This window comes from Nylanderia fulva, unplaced genomic scaffold (assembly GCF_048542155.1).
Source record: "Nylanderia fulva isolate GAGA-0341 unplaced genomic scaffold, ASM4854215v1 Scaffold10, whole genome shotgun sequence".
Taxonomy (NCBI): domain Eukaryota; kingdom Metazoa; phylum Arthropoda; class Insecta; order Hymenoptera; family Formicidae; genus Nylanderia; species Nylanderia fulva.
In genome coordinates this window covers 5870090-5888716 of record NW_028189193.1, presented here as the reverse complement: position 1 = coordinate 5888716, position 18627 = coordinate 5870090, and the positions used below count along the sequence as shown (strand labels likewise).

The 18627-nt window shown below is 27.6% G+C and overlaps 3 protein-coding genes across 5 annotated transcripts; all 3 read left to right on the top strand.

The window, feature by feature from the left end:
- Nucleotides 1-167: 167 nt before the first annotated feature.
- LOC114938520 (uncharacterized) lies at nt 168-1949 on the top strand. The gene is made up of 3 exons (XM_029312497.2): nt 168-224; nt 1345-1756; nt 1828-1949. Exons 2-3 carry the CDS (start codon nt 1411-1413, stop codon nt 1947-1949), a joined length of 468 nt encoding a protein of 155 aa, XP_029168330.1. The 5' UTR covers nt 168-224; nt 1345-1410.
- Nucleotides 1950-5873: 3924 nt separating this feature from the next.
- Nucleotides 5874-7375, top strand: LOC114938477 (uncharacterized). The gene is made up of 4 exons (XM_029312470.2): nt 5874-5937; nt 6476-6890; nt 6962-7057; nt 7128-7375. The coding sequence occupies exons 2-4, from the start codon at nt 6542-6544 to the stop codon at nt 7373-7375; spliced, it is 693 nt and encodes a 230-aa protein (XP_029168303.2). The 5' UTR covers nt 5874-5937; nt 6476-6541.
- Nucleotides 7376-15316: 7941 nt separating this feature from the next.
- Nucleotides 15317-17604, top strand: LOC114945024 (beta-keto L-gulonate decarboxylase-like). 3 transcript variants are annotated; one of them, XM_085483376.1, is made up of 6 exons: nt 15317-15380; nt 15952-16332; nt 16403-16498; nt 16565-16792; nt 16921-17087; nt 17457-17604. In XM_085483376.1, the coding sequence occupies exons 2-6, from the start codon at nt 15987-15989 to the stop codon at nt 17592-17594; spliced, it is 975 nt and encodes a 324-aa protein (XP_085339502.1). In that variant the 5' UTR covers nt 15317-15380; nt 15952-15986; the 3' UTR covers nt 17595-17604. The 3 variants fall into 3 exon arrangements, with proteins under 3 accessions (XP_085339502.1, XP_085339506.1, XP_085339499.1); XM_085483380.1 differs by having other exon boundaries at nt 15921-16332; nt 17503-17604; XM_085483373.1 differs by having other exon boundaries at nt 15921-16332.
- Nucleotides 17605-18627: the final 1023 nt, after the last annotated feature.

Below are 18627 nucleotides of genomic sequence, written 5' to 3'. Positions count from 1 at the left end.
TTGGTAAATTCAAGATACATTTACAATATTTCTAATCAATATTGACTTGTACATTTGATCGTTTTCATATTTTGTTGTTATTTTTTGTGCTTTCGGTTACATTTGAGTGAATAATATATATTAAAACGTCCCGTGCGATTAGTCATACATTTGCAAACAGCGAGAGAAGACACGTTTGACAATAATACTAATTAAAGTATTTGAACAATAAGACATTTCATAACGTAAGTACGAATTTTATATATATACATGATTCATTATAAAAGTAATGCGCTTGATTTTATTGTGACGCGACTATCCATCGCAGCGAAGTAAAAAGGATCGGAAAATGTGTTGGGGGGTCTGCCCTTAGAATCCAGCCGGTTGCCACTTGGTTCCGGGCAGTCTGCGTAGAAAGATGTGTCTCCGCGTGAAGTGTGTTTTTCGACTTTGTAACACGGCGCGATGGAGCGTTTGCTCCACCATGACAATGCCCCCAGCCACACGGCCTTCATCGTTACCAATTTCCTGGCTCGGAGCAACACCCCGGTAATCCCCAGCCTCTTTACAGTCACGACTTAGCTCCGTGCGACTTAAGAAAGCTGAAAGGAAAGCATTGGGAGTCCGTGCAAAACATTTAAAAGCATGTTACAACGTTCCTACAAAGCATTCCCGTCGAGGAGTTTCAGTGTGCCTTCCAGGCATGGCAGACACGTCTCCGCAAGTGTATTGATGCTGAGGAAGAGTATTTTGAAGAATTTGAAGCATTTGTACCGATACGATCAATAAATATATTTGTCTTAGAAAATGCGCATTACTTTTATAATGAATCATGTGTATATATATATATATATATATATAATTTATGTGTTTATTTACAATTATATGCAGAGATATTTTTTGCGTTTATATAATTTATAATATAATTATAAAGTGTTTAATCAATTTCAAATCATTTAAAGATTTTTCCTAAATATGTAAATTATACATATACAAAATAACGAAAAAAAATAACCTCAGAACCTAAAAACATATATATTTTATTTCTTCTAATTCAAATATTTTTTACAAATAATATTAAATGTTTCCTTTAAAACTTAGAGAATCTTTAAAATTTCAAACCAATCTAATTTAATAAACAAATTTTCATTTTTAATATCAGATATATTTGCTCAAATTAATTACAATCTACTTTTTGAAATGCATGTCATAAAACACAATTAAACATAATTTTACATCATATCCTTAAATGTATGTACATCATTAATAATACTATATTTTCTGTAAAAATAATTGTGATATACTCTGCTACATGTTATGTTCTGTATATAAATTACTGATATTATAATTGTTGTTTTTTTATAGCAATCTAATAAATCATAACATTCTTACATAGCACGACATTGTCGCGTTAAACTCGAATTGAGCATTATGGGTAAACCGAATAAGCCAAAACGTGTTAAGCGTGAAAAAAACATTAGAAATAAAAATAAAATCGAAATAAATCCCAGAAGTGAACCCACAAATAATCCCGAAGAAAAGCTGGAAAAGAAGCCTGTAAAAGAATCTAAACTGGTCATACCAAAAGAGCCTGAAGAGGAACAAGAAAATAACCCTGCATCAGAGCTCGGAAATGACCTCAATGCAGCGTTATTACGAATGAACATCAGAAATGAGCCCGACAATGACCCCGGGAATGAGCTTGAAAATGACCCCGAAGATAAGATCGAATGCATACCATCATTCAATTCAATTAGTCTTGAAAATATCAAGGATAGTACGTATAAAACATTTATTACTTAATTTAGTTATTTAATACTTTACATCTGTTATTGCATATTGCTACAGTTGTGTACGAATTACACGAATACTTTGACGAATTTCAAATTGAAATTGTTGCCTGTCCTGATTTAACCAGAGAACCGTACAATTTAGAAATGACTGGTGAGAAATATAACAAGCATTCTTGATCTTTCGCATTTGAAATACAATAGTCTTACATTTTAACAGGAATGTCCGGGGATGCAGCTATTATGGAAGTATATACCCCTTATGATTTTGAAATGATGCAAGAAGGTAGCAATGAAATAATACCCATTAAAATGGGATGGAACTATTTTCTCAGTAAGCAAAAACCGGGAATGGTGCTCAAAATACGCGCTAAAGGACGCAAAATCAATTACAACATCATAACATTAATACAGAATATTTTGCATAAGCGCTTATATTTTAAAATAGGTAAAAAATTGTTTATACGAAACTATATAATTTCATTACCAAAATAAATACAAAATAAAAATTAAAATATTAGTTCATAGAAATGACGTATATATAAATAAATAAATCTTTCATACTTAATACTTTAGGGTTAAATGGCCTGCTCCTAATACAAGGGGGACACATAAAACTGGGCGAATTTCCAAAGAATGGCCAGCCACGGTGCGAAGAAATAAATTGTAATGCAAATACACACGTATGTCAGGGCGTAATAGTCAATGATCCAATCATAATTGAAGGTAAACATGATGGACTTGTAAGTTATTTGTGCACATCTAAACATTAATTTTTTAAATATTATATAATTTGAAATTCTCCATTTTCATATAAATTGTATAATTAAATTATAAATTATTATTGTTTACATTGTTATATTCTTTATATTTTTATTAATTTTCTATTTTTTCCTTTGGTTATAATTTACGAGTTTATACGCGTTTTGTTATATATTTATACTATATTATGGAAATTAACATATATTTATATTTCAAAATTTCATATGATCATGGTAACATGAAAATGATAACGTTGATATTTGATTTTTAAAGCGACATAATATTAAATAGCATTAATTTATTAACATTAATTTCATTAACTTATATTTTGCAGTTTTATACAAATGATCGTTATATGTTTCGCTCAAGCTCTGACTTAGAACTCGACCGATTTCTCAACGACATCACGCCAGAAGAAACAGAATATGTTGGTTACTTTAATATAGCGGAACGTATGTTTTATTATTATTAGTATATTTACTAAAACGTATCATTTTTCATACATTATTTTATAAACCTAATTTATAATTATTAATCTTTTAATTTATAATCTTAATTATGATATAAATTTGTCCACACTTTAAATAAAATCATGTCATCTGTACTAGCTGTGCTTCGTGATAAATGTGAAATATTTTTATGAAATATTTAAGCAGAAAATGTTATAACATATTTTCGGCTCGATGAAATATCATCGAGATATTTCATATATATTTTTAGATTTACACAAGAATTATCTTATTAATTTTGAAACGTAAATCGTATTAATTTTTATTAATTATTTATTTTATTATTTATTTATTATTTATTATTTATTTTATTATTTAATTATTATATTTTAATACGGATTGATTTGAGTAGTACACATAATCTATGTTTTTATTTCGATTGATGGTGGAGAAAAATATCAGAGAAGAATATGTTTTAAGAAGTTCGATAATATTATTATAAACTTTTTCTCTAAATATTCTGTAGATGTACAAATTATCCGACAATTTTGATTGACAATTAGCAAAAAATATATACTGTATATTAATATAAATATATAAAAATGTGTATTTGTAGATAAATATATATATATATATATATATATATATATATATATAGGTATATATACATTTAAATTAAATAGAGAACATATTAATATAAACCAGTCTGTAAAATACACACAAATATATATTTATTTATATACTACTTTATATTTTTGCATAATACACATTTATATATTAATTTCATATTAATATTTATATAATGTGTACCATACAGGTGTTACATATTATCAAAATATTATTTATATATATGCATACATATATTATATAATATTTAATTATACAAATTTATATATGTACATATTCCACAAAGTCTCTTTACAAAACGATCTATAGAAATAGTTTACCAAAGTTTGATGATTTATAAAATGACGATCCTTTCTAAGAAAAAAAATAGTTTTAAAAATACTATTTTGCGTATATGTTTAGTACATACGTTATATTTTATGTTTCCATTTTTATATTTATTCTATTAACTTATAACCCAGCCAGAAATAATAGTTAAATCGATCTCTAATTATTGTCAAATCGATGCCGAATTGGCCGAATCGATATTGATTATATGTCTTTTGTCTAATTATTTCTGACTGGGAAAGCAGACCATTAAAATGATAGTATATATATATATATAGTGTTTCAAAAATATGAAATCATATTTATTGGCGTTAATTATAATATACAAATCGTTTAAATGCGCGTCGTGTACTTCATGTTAATAGAATATTAGTTGTCACAATTATAATAAAAAAATAAAATAACAAAAATAGAAAAAGACTTTTATTTATAATGTTTTTTTTACAATTCATAAAACAAAAATCTTTAATATAACCAAAGGCAGCACGGAATTTTATTTCTCTGTATAAATGCGCTTTCGCTGCTGCATAACGATTTAATTGGTAACACGTCCATTTTATAATGCAATTTATTTTCACTTTTTTTTACTTTTTTATAATAATAGTCTCAACACGGAGAAATTGTTGCTCATTATTATGTTTCTATAACGAAAGAATATAAAGTATCCTTGGAAGAAAGAAAACTATTCAGTGGAAATTGAGAAATTACTATTATTATTATTAGCAGAAAATTGTTTTCGACCTTTTCATATAATTTCCATTACACAGAGTTTGCATATGATGTGTGTAACAGTAGAATTAAAAATACGAGACTAGATATTTCCAAATATTCGAACAACTAAATTTTTATCAATATTGATAAAACCTCTGGCAAAAATCCTAATTGTAATTAAGAAAGTGTTTTGCTTTATTTTGTTCTCTCCCTTCACTATTTTCTCATTGTTAATACAGATAAATCGTTTAAAAGAATTTCCTCTAACATATGAAAGTAGTAATAAAAAGATTATTTCGTAGCACGTCTCGAAACAAAACGTATATGAGATCTTATACTTATAGATATTATATAAAATTACTTGAAAATCATAAGCTGATATATGCGTAAATTACACAAAATTAAATTATTTTAAATTTTGGAAACATTATAACATATTAATATATATAATACATATTAATATATATATCAAAATTCGTGTATTTTTCATGGATTGTATTAAAATAAAAAAAAAAGAACGTAATATTAAATTCATAATTATTACATGATATATTTAAAAAATGATACAATTAAAAAATAAATGTAGTTATATTTTAAATATTTTTACAACAAAAATTGCAAACAGAAATACTGAAGTATCTTATATAAAATTTTATTGGTGAAACATGGATCACAATTTTTTCAATAAATCCTAAAAAAATTCAAAAATTATAATCTTTAGTTTGCGACCATAAATATATATATATATATATATATATATATATATATATATATACAATATATATATGTACGTATACGCATTTGTATACTTGTATGTATATATAAATATATAGCTTGCATAGATGAGATTAATACGTGTCTGAAGATTGACATCAAAATAAAATAAATTATAATAATCTTAGACGACGCATGATACTTAATAATCAACGTAAAATTTTACAGAAACATTTAAACTGAAATCCAGGATTTAAGTTTAAAACAGAAAAAATTATTATGATAACTTTTTTCCAAATTGTCTTCTTGTTTTAAAAATTAATTATATAAGTAGTAGTATTAAAATTTGTTGATAAATTCAAGATATATTTACAGTATCTCTAATCGATATTGACTTGTACATTTGACCGTACGTTTTCATAATTTGTTGTTATTTTTGTGTGTTTTCGGTTACATTTAAGAAAATAATATATATTAAAACGTCCCGTGCGACTAGTCATACATTTGCAAACAACGAAAGAAGACACGTTTGACGATAATACCAATTAAAGTATTTGAGCAATAAAACATTTCATAACGTAAGTACGAATTATATATACATAAATATATAATTTATGTGTACATTTACAATTATATGCAGTGATATTTTTTGCGTTTATATAATTTATAATATAATTATAAGATGTTTGATAAATTTCAAATTATTTAAAGATTTTTCCCAAACATGTAAATTATACATATACAAAATAACGGAAAAAGAATAACCTCAAAACCTAAGAACATATATATTATATTTTTTCTAATTCAAATATTTCTTAAAAATGATATTAAATACTTCCTTTAAAACTTAGAGAATATTTAAAATTTCAAATCAATCTAATTTAATAAACAAATTTTTATTTTTAATATTAGATATATTTGCTCAAATTAATTACAATCTACTTTTCAACATGCATGTCATAAAACACAATTAAACATAATTTTACATCATATCCTTAAAATGTATGTACATCATTAATAATACTATATTCTCTTTAAAAATAATTGTGATATATTCTGCTACATGTTATGTTCTGTATATAAATTACTGATATTATAATTGTTGCTTTTTTATAGCAATCTAATAAATCATAACATTCTTACATAGCACGACATTGTTGCGTTAAACTCGAATTGAGCATTATGGATAAGCCGAATAAGCCAAAACATGTTAAGCGTGAAAAAAACATTAGAAATAAAAATACAATTGAAAATAATCCCAGAGATGAACCCACAAATAATCCCAAAGAAAAGCTGGAAGAAAAGCCTGTAAAAGAATCTAAACTTGTTATACCAAAAGAGTCTGGAGAGGAAAACGAAAATCGCCCTGCAGCAGAGCTCGGAAATGACCTCAATGCAGTGTTATTACAAATGAATGACATCAGAAATGAGCTCGACAATGACCCCGAAAATGAGCCTGAAGATGACCCCAGAGATGAAATCAAATGCATATCATCATTCAATTCAATTAGTCTTGAAAATATCAAGGATAGTACGTATAAAACATTTATTACTTAATTTAGTTATTTAATACTTTACATCTGTTATTGCATATTGCCACAGTTCTGTACGAATTACACGAATACTTTGACGAATTTCAAATTGAAATTGTTGCCTGTCCTGATTTAACCAGGGAACCATACAATTTTGAATGGCCTGGTGAGAAATATAACAAGCATTCTTAAATGATCTTTCTCATTTGAAATACAATAGTTTTACATTTTAACAGGAATGTCCGGGGATTCATCTATTTGGGAAATGTATACTCGCATGAACGTAGAAATTGGCAATAAAATGTTCATAGCGGGAGAGAACTATTATTGCAGTAATAATGAACCTGGAATGGTGCTCAAAATACGCGTTAAAGGACGCAAAATCAATTACAACATCATAACATTAATACAGAATATTTTGCATAAGCGCTTATACTTTAAAAAGGGGAAAAAATTGTTTATACAAAACTATATAATTCGATAAACAAAATAAATAGAAAGTATAAACTAAAATATTAGTTCAGAGAAATGACGTATATATACATAAATAAATTTTTTATACTTAATACTTTAGGGTTAAATGGCCTGCTCTTAATACAAGGGGGACAAATAAAACTGGGCGAATTTCCAAAGAATGGCCAGCCACGGTGTAGGACAATAAACTGTAATTTAAATACAAACGTATGTCAGGGCGTAATAGTCAATGATCCAGTCATAATTGAAGGACAACATGATGGACTTGTAAGTTATTTGTGCACATACAAAAACTCATTTTTTAAATATTATATAATTTTAAATTCTCCATTTTTATATAAATTGTATAATTAAATTATAAATTGTTATTGTTTACATTTTTATATTCTTTATATTTTCATTAATTTTCTATTTCTTTTTTTGATTATAATATACAAATTTATACGCGTTTTGTTATATATTTATACTATGTTATGGAAATTAACATATATTTATATTTCATAATTTTATATGATCATAGTAACATGAGAATGATAACATTGATATTTGATTTTCGAAGCGACATAATATTAAATAACATTAATTCATTAAAATTAATTTATAATGACATTAATTTCATGAACTTTTTATTTTGCAGTTTTATACAAATGTTCGTTATATGTTTGACTCAATCTCTAACTTAGAATTTAATCGATTTCTTAACGACATCACGCCAGAAGAGACAGAATATGTTGGTTACTTTGATGTAGCGGAACGTATGTTTTATTACTATTAGCATACTTACTAAAACGTATCATTTTTCACATACATTATTTTATAAACTTAATTTATAATTATTAATATTTTGATGAATTTATAATCTTAATTTATAATTATTAATATCTTAATTTATAATCTTAAGTATGATATAAATTTGTCCACACTTTAAATAGAATCATGTCATCTGTACTAGCTGTGCTTCGTGATAAATGTGAAATTTAAATAATTTTTATGAGATATTTAAGCCGAAAATGTTATAACATATTTTCGGCTCAATGTATTATCATACAAAAAGAAATATATTGTATATTAGTATAAATAATTAAAAATGTATATTTGTAGATAAATATATATATATATATATATATATTTTCACAATTATATATATATATATATATATATATATATATATATATATATACAGAGTGTCTTGGAACACTCTTAACAACATTCGTGTGGTGATAGAGCGCATCGAAACGAACAGAAATGTTTTATACCACACATTTTGCGATATCTTTAATAAAACTTCCTCTTTTATATGCTTGACTTTATCTGTCTTACTCGCTTTTATTCGCTTGACTTTAACATTAAATATTTTGATTAAAGTTATGATTAAAGACATTGCAAAATGGTATAAGATTTTTTTAATCGTATCGATGCGTTCTATCTTCACACAAACGTTGTTAGGGGTGTTCCGGGACACCCTGTATATATATATATATATATATATATATATATATATTATCTATATACTACTTTATATTTTTGTATATAATATAAATTGTATATTAATATAAATTTTATTAATATTAATATACAAAATATTTAATTAATATTAATATAAATATATAAAAATGTGTATTTGTAGATAAATATATATATACATATATATATATATATATATATATATGTATATATACATTTAAATTAAATAGAGAACATATTAATATAAACCAGTCTGTAAAATACACACAAATATATATTTATCTATATACTACTTTATATTTTTGCATAATACACATTTATATATTAATTTTACTTTAATATTTATATAATGTGTACCATACAGGTGTTACATATCATCAAAATATTATTTTTATATATGCATACATATATTATATAATATTTAATTATACAAATTTATATATGTATATATTCCACAAAGTCTCTTTACAAAACGATCTATAGAAATAGTTTACCAAAGTTTGATAATTTACATAATGACAATCCTTTCTAAGGAAAAAAATAGTTTTAAAAATACTATTTTGCGTATATATTTAGTACATACGTTATATTTTATGTTTCCTTTTTTATATTTATTCTATTAACTTATAACCCAGCCAGAATTAATAGTTAAAACGACGTCGAATCAATATCAAATCGATGCTGAATTGGTCGAATCGATATCGATTTTATGTCTTTTCGTCCGATTATTTCTGACTGGGAAAGCAGACCATTAAAATGAATATATATATATATATAGTGTTTCAAAAATATAAAATCATATTTATTGGCATTAATTATAATATACAAATCGTTTTAATGCGCGTCGTGTACTTTATGTTAAGATATTCATGTTAAGATATATGTATTCATGTTAAGATATATGTATTCATGTTAAGATAGAATATTAGTTGTCACAATTATAATAAAAATGAAGTAACAAGAATAAAAAAAGACTTTTATTTATAATGATCTATTTACAAATCATAAAACAAAAATCTTTAATATAACCAAAAACAGCACGGAATTTTATTTCTTTGTATAAAGGCGCTTTTGCTGCTGCATAACGATTTAATTGGTAACACGTCCATTTCATAATGCAATTTATTTTCACTTCTTTTTACTTTTTTATAACATTAGTTACAACACGGAAAAATTGTTGCTCATAATTATGTTTCTATAACGAAAGAATATAAAGTATCTTTGGAAGAAAGAAAATTATTTAGTGGAAATTGAGAAATTAGACTTATTATTATTAACAAAACATTGCTTTCGACTTATTCATACAATTTTCATTACACAGATTATTCATTACACAAATTCTTTTCCTTGAAAAGTACGATTGACCCGTTCTGTACCGATGGTCCGTCTTTGACCCATTTGCTCCTTATTTGCAGCTCATTTGAGTATTCCAAGTGCCATCGTGACCAAAAATCTTGTCTAACCTTGGTGATGTGTTGCCAAGTAGATAGCCGATTGTCTGGAATATTTGACAAATCCTCCTCCGGGAGGGCAGTTAACGGTTTGCCAATGAAATAATGAGCAGGTGTTAATGCAAGTGAATCATTCGAGTCAGATGATAATGCAACTATGAGTCGAGAATTTAGTATACCCTCGATTTCGATCGTAAATGTGTTTAACTCCTCAAATGTGAAGAGTGAGTCGCCTATTACGCGCTTGAAATGGTGTTTGTACAATTTTACTGTTGCTTCTTATAGTCCAGAATCCAATGAAGTACAATCGTCGAGTCGCACCAGAATGTGATTTTACATTGCCGTATGTCGCGTAATGAATTCCTCACTTCTTTGTATAATCTGGACAATAACAACGCGCCGCAAAGTTCAAGTCGTGGCATGATCATTTGTTTTATCGGGGCTACTCGCGATTTAGCGCACAAGAGCCTTACATTGGTCGTCTGATTATCGTTAATCGATCGCGCGTAAATACAAGCTCCATACCCGATGGCGTTTGCATCACAAAATCCATGCAACTGTATGTCGTGATTATTATCTAACAAAATTCTACGCTCGAACGCGATTTGATTAATCAAATCTAGATGTTGTCGAAAGGATATCCACGTCGAATGTATATCCTGTGGAACTGATTCGTCCCATTTCAGTTTACACCGCCACACATGCTGCATTAATTTTTTCGCATGCATTATTATGGGCCCTAACAACCCCAACGGGTCGTATATTTTAGCTATTTCCGATAATATATCTATCGCGCGCGGCAGATGAAACTTGGGATCAGCCAGCTTAATGTTCGGTGGGATGTTAATATTTCTTCGCGATATAATTTCGGACGGCATTAAACTAACTATGGTTGGTATCACAATACATGTTATATCTTTACTGAACTCGATACACGTTGACCGTATGGTAATTTCTGCGATGCCCTCTGATGCCGTATGAAGCGAATTGATCATGCTTATGGTTGTCCTTTGCCCTTTCACCGACAATCTTAACCGTTTTACTAAGCTCTCCGAAATGAAATTAGCCGTAGCACACGTATCCAACAACGCTCGACATTTAATAACATCGCTCGCATTGTTCTCAACATAAATCATCGCACTGGTCACTAATTGTGGCGTTATGTCTCGCGATACCAACGTCCGCATTGTCTAGTCATACCGTATTTACGTTCGCGTTCATTTTCGCGTCGGTCTTATTCGCGTTTGATCGATCCTCTTGATGCAACAACGTATTATGACGCTTATTGCAAAAAGTGCAATTCGAATATTTGCAGGCTTGATCACGATGCGAACGCAGACAATGGTAGCATATTTTTGCCTTTCTCACGATCTCAATCCGATCCACGACCGAGAGCGCCTTAAATCTATCGCATAAGAACAAGGGATGTTTCTTATTCTTGCACATAATGCAACCACGTGCCGTATTTATTACGAACGCCTTATTCGCGGTGCCGAAATATCTCTTTTTAATTGCGACCTTGCACGATCTTCCTTGCGTCTCCTTCGCCTTTATACGCTCTCGTTTCGAGGCGCACACTGCCGTTTTATATAATAATTTGTAGATCTGATCTACTTTCGGGAATTCGTCGTGATTAAGTGTAGCCTCCCATTTTTCTAGTGTGACCTTCGGTATCTTACTTTCCAAAACATGCACCACGATCTCACTATTAATATCGACTCCTAGCGCGTGTAACAAGGCTACGTGTTGCTGCGCGTCGTCCGCGATTTTTGACAACCTGTTGGTTGTTTCTTTGTCAAGAGCCAGTAAGTTAAGAATTGATGCATTCTACCATTAACATAATATTATAAATGTGGACACGATTCGCATATCTCATCGCCACTACACCAGTCAACAATTTTCACTACATCTAGTCTTTTCGTCGCGCAATCACTCAGCTATTAGCATAAAATCATAAATACAAATTAAAATAACCAAAAATTTATACGCATTTCATATATCATACTTTTATTATGCACAATATAAAAGAATAAATCAATTAAGTAGTATGAATCAACAATGTCTCAGTACATTCAGTTTCTTCGTCTCGCAATCATTTTCTCATTAACATAAACTTATAAATGCAAGTCAAAGTAATAAAAAAGTAGCATGCATTTAATATATCATAATTGTATTATACGCAAAAGAAAAATTTAGATACATTAAGTAATACGAGTCAACAATTTTTCACTACTTCCTTTTTATCGCGCAATCATTCTACCATTAACATAATATTATACATGTGAAGTCAAAAACCACAAAAAAGTTAGAAGCACTTTATATATCGTACTTTTAATATGCACAAATTAAGAATGTACATAGATTAAGTAGTACCAGTCAACATTTTTCGCGACACTTAGCTTTTTCGTCGTGCAATTACTCAGATATTATCATAATATCATAAACGCAAATCAGAATTAATAAAAAATGCACATACTTTATATATCGTAATTTTATTGTGCGCATAGTTAGAATATAGGTAGATTAAGTAGTACGAGTCAACAATGTCTCTCTATATTCAGTCTTTTCGTCTCGCAATTATTCTGCCAATAACGTAAAATTATAAACGCGAATCAAAGCAATAATAATAGCACACACATCATTTATCGTAATTTTATTATGCAAAGTAAAAATATAGTTAAATTAAGTAGTACGAGTCAATAATGTCTCACTTAATTTAGTTATTTTTTCTCGGAATCATTCTTCCATTAACATAAAATCATAAATGCGAGTCAAAGCAATATACAAATTATATGCACTTTATATATCGTTCTTTCATTATGCGCAAAATAAAAATGTAGATCAATTAAGTAGTACGAGTCAACATTTTCTCACCACGTGCAAACTTTTTGTCACGCAATCACTCAACTTTTAGCATAAAATCATATATATGTATAAAAAACAAAAACATTTCATATATCGTATTTTTATTATGCGCAAATTAAGAATGTAGATAGATTAAGTAATACCAGTCAACGATTTTCACAACACTCAGCCTTTTCGTCGCGCAATCACTTAAATATTACCATAAAATCATGAGCGCAAATTAAAATTAATAAAAAATGCACGTACTTTACATAATTTTATTATACGCAAAGTTAGAATATAAATAGATTAAGTAATATGAGTCAACAATTTCTTATTACATCAGGCTTCTTTGTCACGCAATCACTCAATCGTTAACATAAAATCATAAACGCAAATTATAAACAATAAAAACTGTCATGCTCTTTATATTTAATAATTTTATTATGTACAAAGTGAGAATATATATACGACAAACTAGTATAAAAGATAAATCAATGTTGATACTTTTATAAAATTATATATTTAACTTTCTCTATCTCTCTTTCTTCTTTACTGTCTTTAAAAAAAAAAAAATTCTAACATTTATTTACATTTTAAAAACTACAGACCTTCCTCTTTCCAACGCAATTTTTATTTTTTCAACAGCTGCATGCATGAAAAAAATTTCAGCTGATTAATTTCAGCAATTTCCCTTGGAACACTCTGCACATTTCTACCAGAAGTAGACATCGATGCTGTAATAGCAAGGTTAACATCCCCAGATTAGACATGTTTAGAGTTAGACCTTATGCCTAGTTATCTTCAGACAGGATATCGCCTCCTATTTGGCGGGTGCCAGACGACTCTCAACTTTTATTTGGCTAGACTAGCCAGCGCCCTGGCTTCAACAGTCTGGTCCTAAAAGGAGGACAAAACGGGGTAGGATTATCGGCGGACCGAGAAGGCTAGATGCAAAAGAGAGAGAGAGAGGAAAGTACAAGAAGAGAAAGAGAAATGGCTAGCAGGGGTGGAAGGACCAAAGGGCAAGGGAGGGAAATCCCAGAATAGTAGGGATATCGATTCATCCAAATATCCGCGCTTCCAGCAAATATGAAGGGATGAAAAAGGAGTTGCGTCGCGTCCATCGCGATGCCAGAGATTACGTCGCGTTATGTCGTGCAACTGGGCACTTTACCTCACAGTTTCTTGTCCTCCTCTTTACCCCTTAGTCCGTTCTCGCCTTCTCAGCTCTATCTGGCCGATGTAAATTCCATTATTGGCGTCGACCGATTCCACGGCGCTGAACGCGTCCACGCGTGTATATTGGCCGCTCTTCCGCATTTATGCGAGCATCCGGCGGAGAATGGATTCTTTGGATAAGCTGAGAAAAATCCGAGAGAGGACTTACGTCTCGTTCCAACTCCTTTACACGGTGGCGCGAAAAAAAAAACGATATCTGGTCTTTTCTGGAACGGAAGAAAGAGATACACAGAATGAAATTGCTGAAATTAATCAGCTGTCGTTTTTTAATGTGTGCAGTTATTGAGAAATGAAAAATTGTGTTGGAAAGAGAAAAGTCTGCAGTTTTTAATAAATATAAATAAAATATTTGTATACCAGTTTATTTAACTGATAAAATATAATAAAAAAATAGCTAATAATCACATATGAAAACTAATGATAAATATTGTCAAAATGCGCACCATTTGAATTTGTAAAAAATTCTATTCTTTTACAAAAATTCTTAAAAGCTTTATCTAACATGTCATTTTTAATGTTGATGATTTTATTAATAGTTGTTATTAAACCTAGCACTGTTGAAAATATTTATATTTAGTTTATGTGATTATTAGCACCTTTTTCATTATTTCTTTACCAATAAAATAAACTATATGAACATTTTATGTATATCCGTTAAAAACTGCAGATTTTTCTCTTTCCAAGACAAATTTTTGTTTTCTTATTAACTGCATGCATTAAAGAATAACAGCTGATTAGTTTCAGTAATTTCATATGAGACACCCTGTATAAGTATTTGTATTAAATTTCGTTGGTAAATTCAAGATATATTTACAATAACTCTAATCGATATCGACTTGTACATTTGACCGTTTTCATATTTTGTTGTTATTTATTCCGCTTTCGGTTACATTTGAGAGAATAATATATACTAAAACGACCTGTGCGATTAGTCATACATTCGCAAACAGCGAAAGAAGACACGTTTGACGATAATACTAATTAAAGTATTTGAGCAATAAGACATTTCATAACGTAAGTACGAATTATATATACATAAATATATAATTTATGTGTACATTTACAATTATATGCAGAGATATTTTTTGCGTTTATATAATTTATATTACATAATTCTAAAGTGTTTGATAAATTTCAAATCATTTAAAGATTTTTTCTGAACATTTAAATTAAACATATACAAAATAATAGAAAAAGAGTAACCTCAGAATATAGGAACATATTTATTTTATTCCTTCTAATTCAAATATTTTTTATAAATAATATTAATTACTTTCTTTAAAACTTAAAGAATTTTTAAAATTTTAAATCAATCTAATTTAATAAACAAATTTTTATTTTTAATATTAGATATATTTGCTCAAATTAATTACAATCTACTTTTTGAAATGCATATCATATAACACAATTAAACATAATTTTAAATCATATCCTTAAAATTTATGTACATCATTAATAATACTATATTCTCTTTAAAAATAATTGTGATATACTCTGCTACATGTTATGTTTTGTATATAAATTACTGATAATATAATTGTTGCTTTTTTATAGCAATCTAATAAATCATAACATTCTTACATAGCACGACATTGTTGCGTTAAACTCGAATTGAGCATTATGGATAAGCCGAATAAGCCAAAACATGTTAAGCGTGAAAAAAACATTAGAAATAAAAATAAAATTGAAAATAATCTCAGAGGTGAACCCACAAATAATCCCGAAGAAAAGCTGGAAGAAAAGCCTGTAAAAGAATCTAAACTTGTCATACCAAAAGAGTCTGGAGAGGAAAACGAAAATCGCCCTGCAGCAGAGCTCGGAAATGACCTCAATGCAGCGTTATTACGAATGAGCATCAGAAATGAGCCCGACAATGACCCCGAAAATGAGCCTGAAGATGAACCCAGAGTTAAAATCGAATGCATACCATCATTCAATTCAATTAGTCTTGAAAATATCAAAGATAGTACGTATAAAACATTTATTACTTAATTTAGTTATTTAATACTTTACATCTGTTATTACATATGCTACAGTTCTGTACGAATTACACGAATACTTTGACGAATTTCAAATTGAAATTGTTGCCTGTCCTGATTTAACCAGAGAACCGTACAATTTAGAAATAATTGGTGAGAAATATAACAAGCATTCTCGATCTTTCGCATTTGAAATACAATAGTCTTACATTTTAACAGGAATGTCCGGGGATACACAAATTTTACAAGTATATACCCCTTATAATTTTGAAATAATGCAAGAAGATAGCAATGAAAGAATATCCTTTAAAATGGGAACGAACTATTATTCCAGTAATCATGAACCGGGAATGGTGCTCAAAATACGCGCTAAAGGACGCAAAACCAATTACAACATCATAACATTAATACAGAATATTTTGCATAAGCGCTTATATTTTAAAATAGGTAAAAAATTGTTTATACGAAATTATATAATTTCATTACCAAAATAAATACAAAGTAAAAACTAAAATATTTGTTCAGAAAAATGAGGTATATATAAATATATAAATCTTTCATACTTAATACTTTAGGGTTAGTTGGCCTGCTTCTAATACAAGAGGGACACATAAAACTGGGCAAATTTCCAAAAAATGACGAGCCACGGTTTGAGGATATAGACTGTAATTTAAATGCAAACGTATTTCTGGGCTCAATAGTCAATGATCCAGTCATAATTGAAGGACAACATGATGGACTTGTAAGTTATTTGTGCACATCCAAAAACTAATTTTTGAATATTATATAATTTTAAATTCTCTATTTTCATATAAATTGTATAATTAAATTATAAATTGTTATTGTTTACATTGTTATATTCTTTATATTTTCATATATTTTCTATTTCTACCTTTGATTCTAATTTACGAGTTTATACGCGTTTTGTTATATATTTATACTATGTTATCGAAATTAACATATATTTATATTTCAAAATTTTATATGATCATAGTAACATGAGAATGATAACATTGATATTTGATTTTCAATGCGACATAATATTAAATAACATTAATTTATTAACATTAATTCATAATAACATTAATTTCATAAACTTTATATTATGCAGTTTTATACAAATGATCGTTACATGTTTCGCTCAACCTTTGACTTAGAACTCGACCGATTTCTCAACGACATCACGCCAGAAGAGACAGAATATGTTGGTTACTTTGATGTAGCGGAATGTATGTTATATTGTTATTAGCATACTTATTAAAACGTATCATTCTACATACATTAATTTATAAACTTAATGTATAATTATTAATATTTTGATAAATTTATAATCTTAATTTATAATTATTAATATCTTAATTTATAATTTTAATTATGATATAAATTTGTCCACGCTTGAAATAAAATCATGTCATCTGTACTAGCTGTGCTTTGTGATAAATGTGAAATATTTTTATGAGATATTTAAGTTGTAAATGTTATAACATATTTTCGGCTCGATAAAATATCTTTGAGATATTTCATATATATCTTTAGTTTTGCTTAAGAATTATCTTATTAATTTTGAAACGTAAATCGTATTAATTCTTATTAACTATATATTTTATTATTTAATTATCTATCATTTATTTCATTATTTAATTATTATATTTTAATACTGATTAATTAGAGTAGTACACATAATCTATGTTTTTATTTTGATTGATGGTGGAGAAAAATATCAGAGAAGATTATATTGACAGGTTCGATAATATCATTATAATCTTTTTTTCTAAATATTCTGTAGATGTACAAATTATTTGATTATTTTTATTAACAATTAGCAAAAAATATATACTGTATATTAATATAAATATATAAAAATGTGTAATTGTAGATAAATAAATATATATATATATATATGTATATATATATATATATATATATTTAAATTAAATAGAGAACATACTAATATAAACCAAGTCTGTAAAATACACACAAATATATATTTATCTATATACTACTTTATATATTTGTATAATATACATTTATATATTAATGTCATTTTAATATTTATATAATGTGTACCATACAGGTGTTTCATATCATCAAAATATTATTTATATATATGCATACATATATTATATAATATTTAATTATACAAATTTAATTATTCAAATTTATATATGTGTATATTCCACAAACTCTTTTTACAAAACGATCTATAAAAATAGTTTATATAAAAATAGATATATACCGTATATTAGTATAAATATTTAAAAATGTACATTTGTTGATATATA

Coding starts and splice junctions, on each gene's coding strand:
- LOC114938520 (XM_029312497.2), top strand. CDS start 1,411: ATGGGTAAACCGAATAAGCCAAAACGTGTTAAGCGTGAAAAAAACATT. Junction 1,757..1,827: donor TCTTGAAAATATCAAGGATA/GTACGTATAAAA, acceptor ATATTGCTACAG/TTGTGTACGAATTACACGAA.
- LOC114938477 (XM_029312470.2), top strand. CDS start 6,542: ATGGATAAGCCGAATAAGCCAAAACATGTTAAGCGTGAAAAAAACATT. Junction 6,891..6,961: donor TCTTGAAAATATCAAGGATA/GTACGTATAAAA, acceptor ATATTGCCACAG/TTCTGTACGAATTACACGAA. Junction 7,058..7,127: donor ATACAATTTTGAATGGCCTG/GTGAGAAATATA, acceptor ACATTTTAACAG/GAATGTCCGGGGATTCATCT.
- LOC114945024 (XM_085483376.1), top strand. CDS start 15,987: ATGGATAAGCCGAATAAGCCAAAACATGTTAAGCGTGAAAAAAACATT. Junction 16,499..16,564: donor GTACAATTTAGAAATAATTG/GTGAGAAATATA, acceptor ACATTTTAACAG/GAATGTCCGGGGATACACAA. Junction 16,793..16,920: donor GCGCTTATATTTTAAAATAG/GTAAAAAATTGT, acceptor TTAATACTTTAG/GGTTAGTTGGCCTGCTTCTA.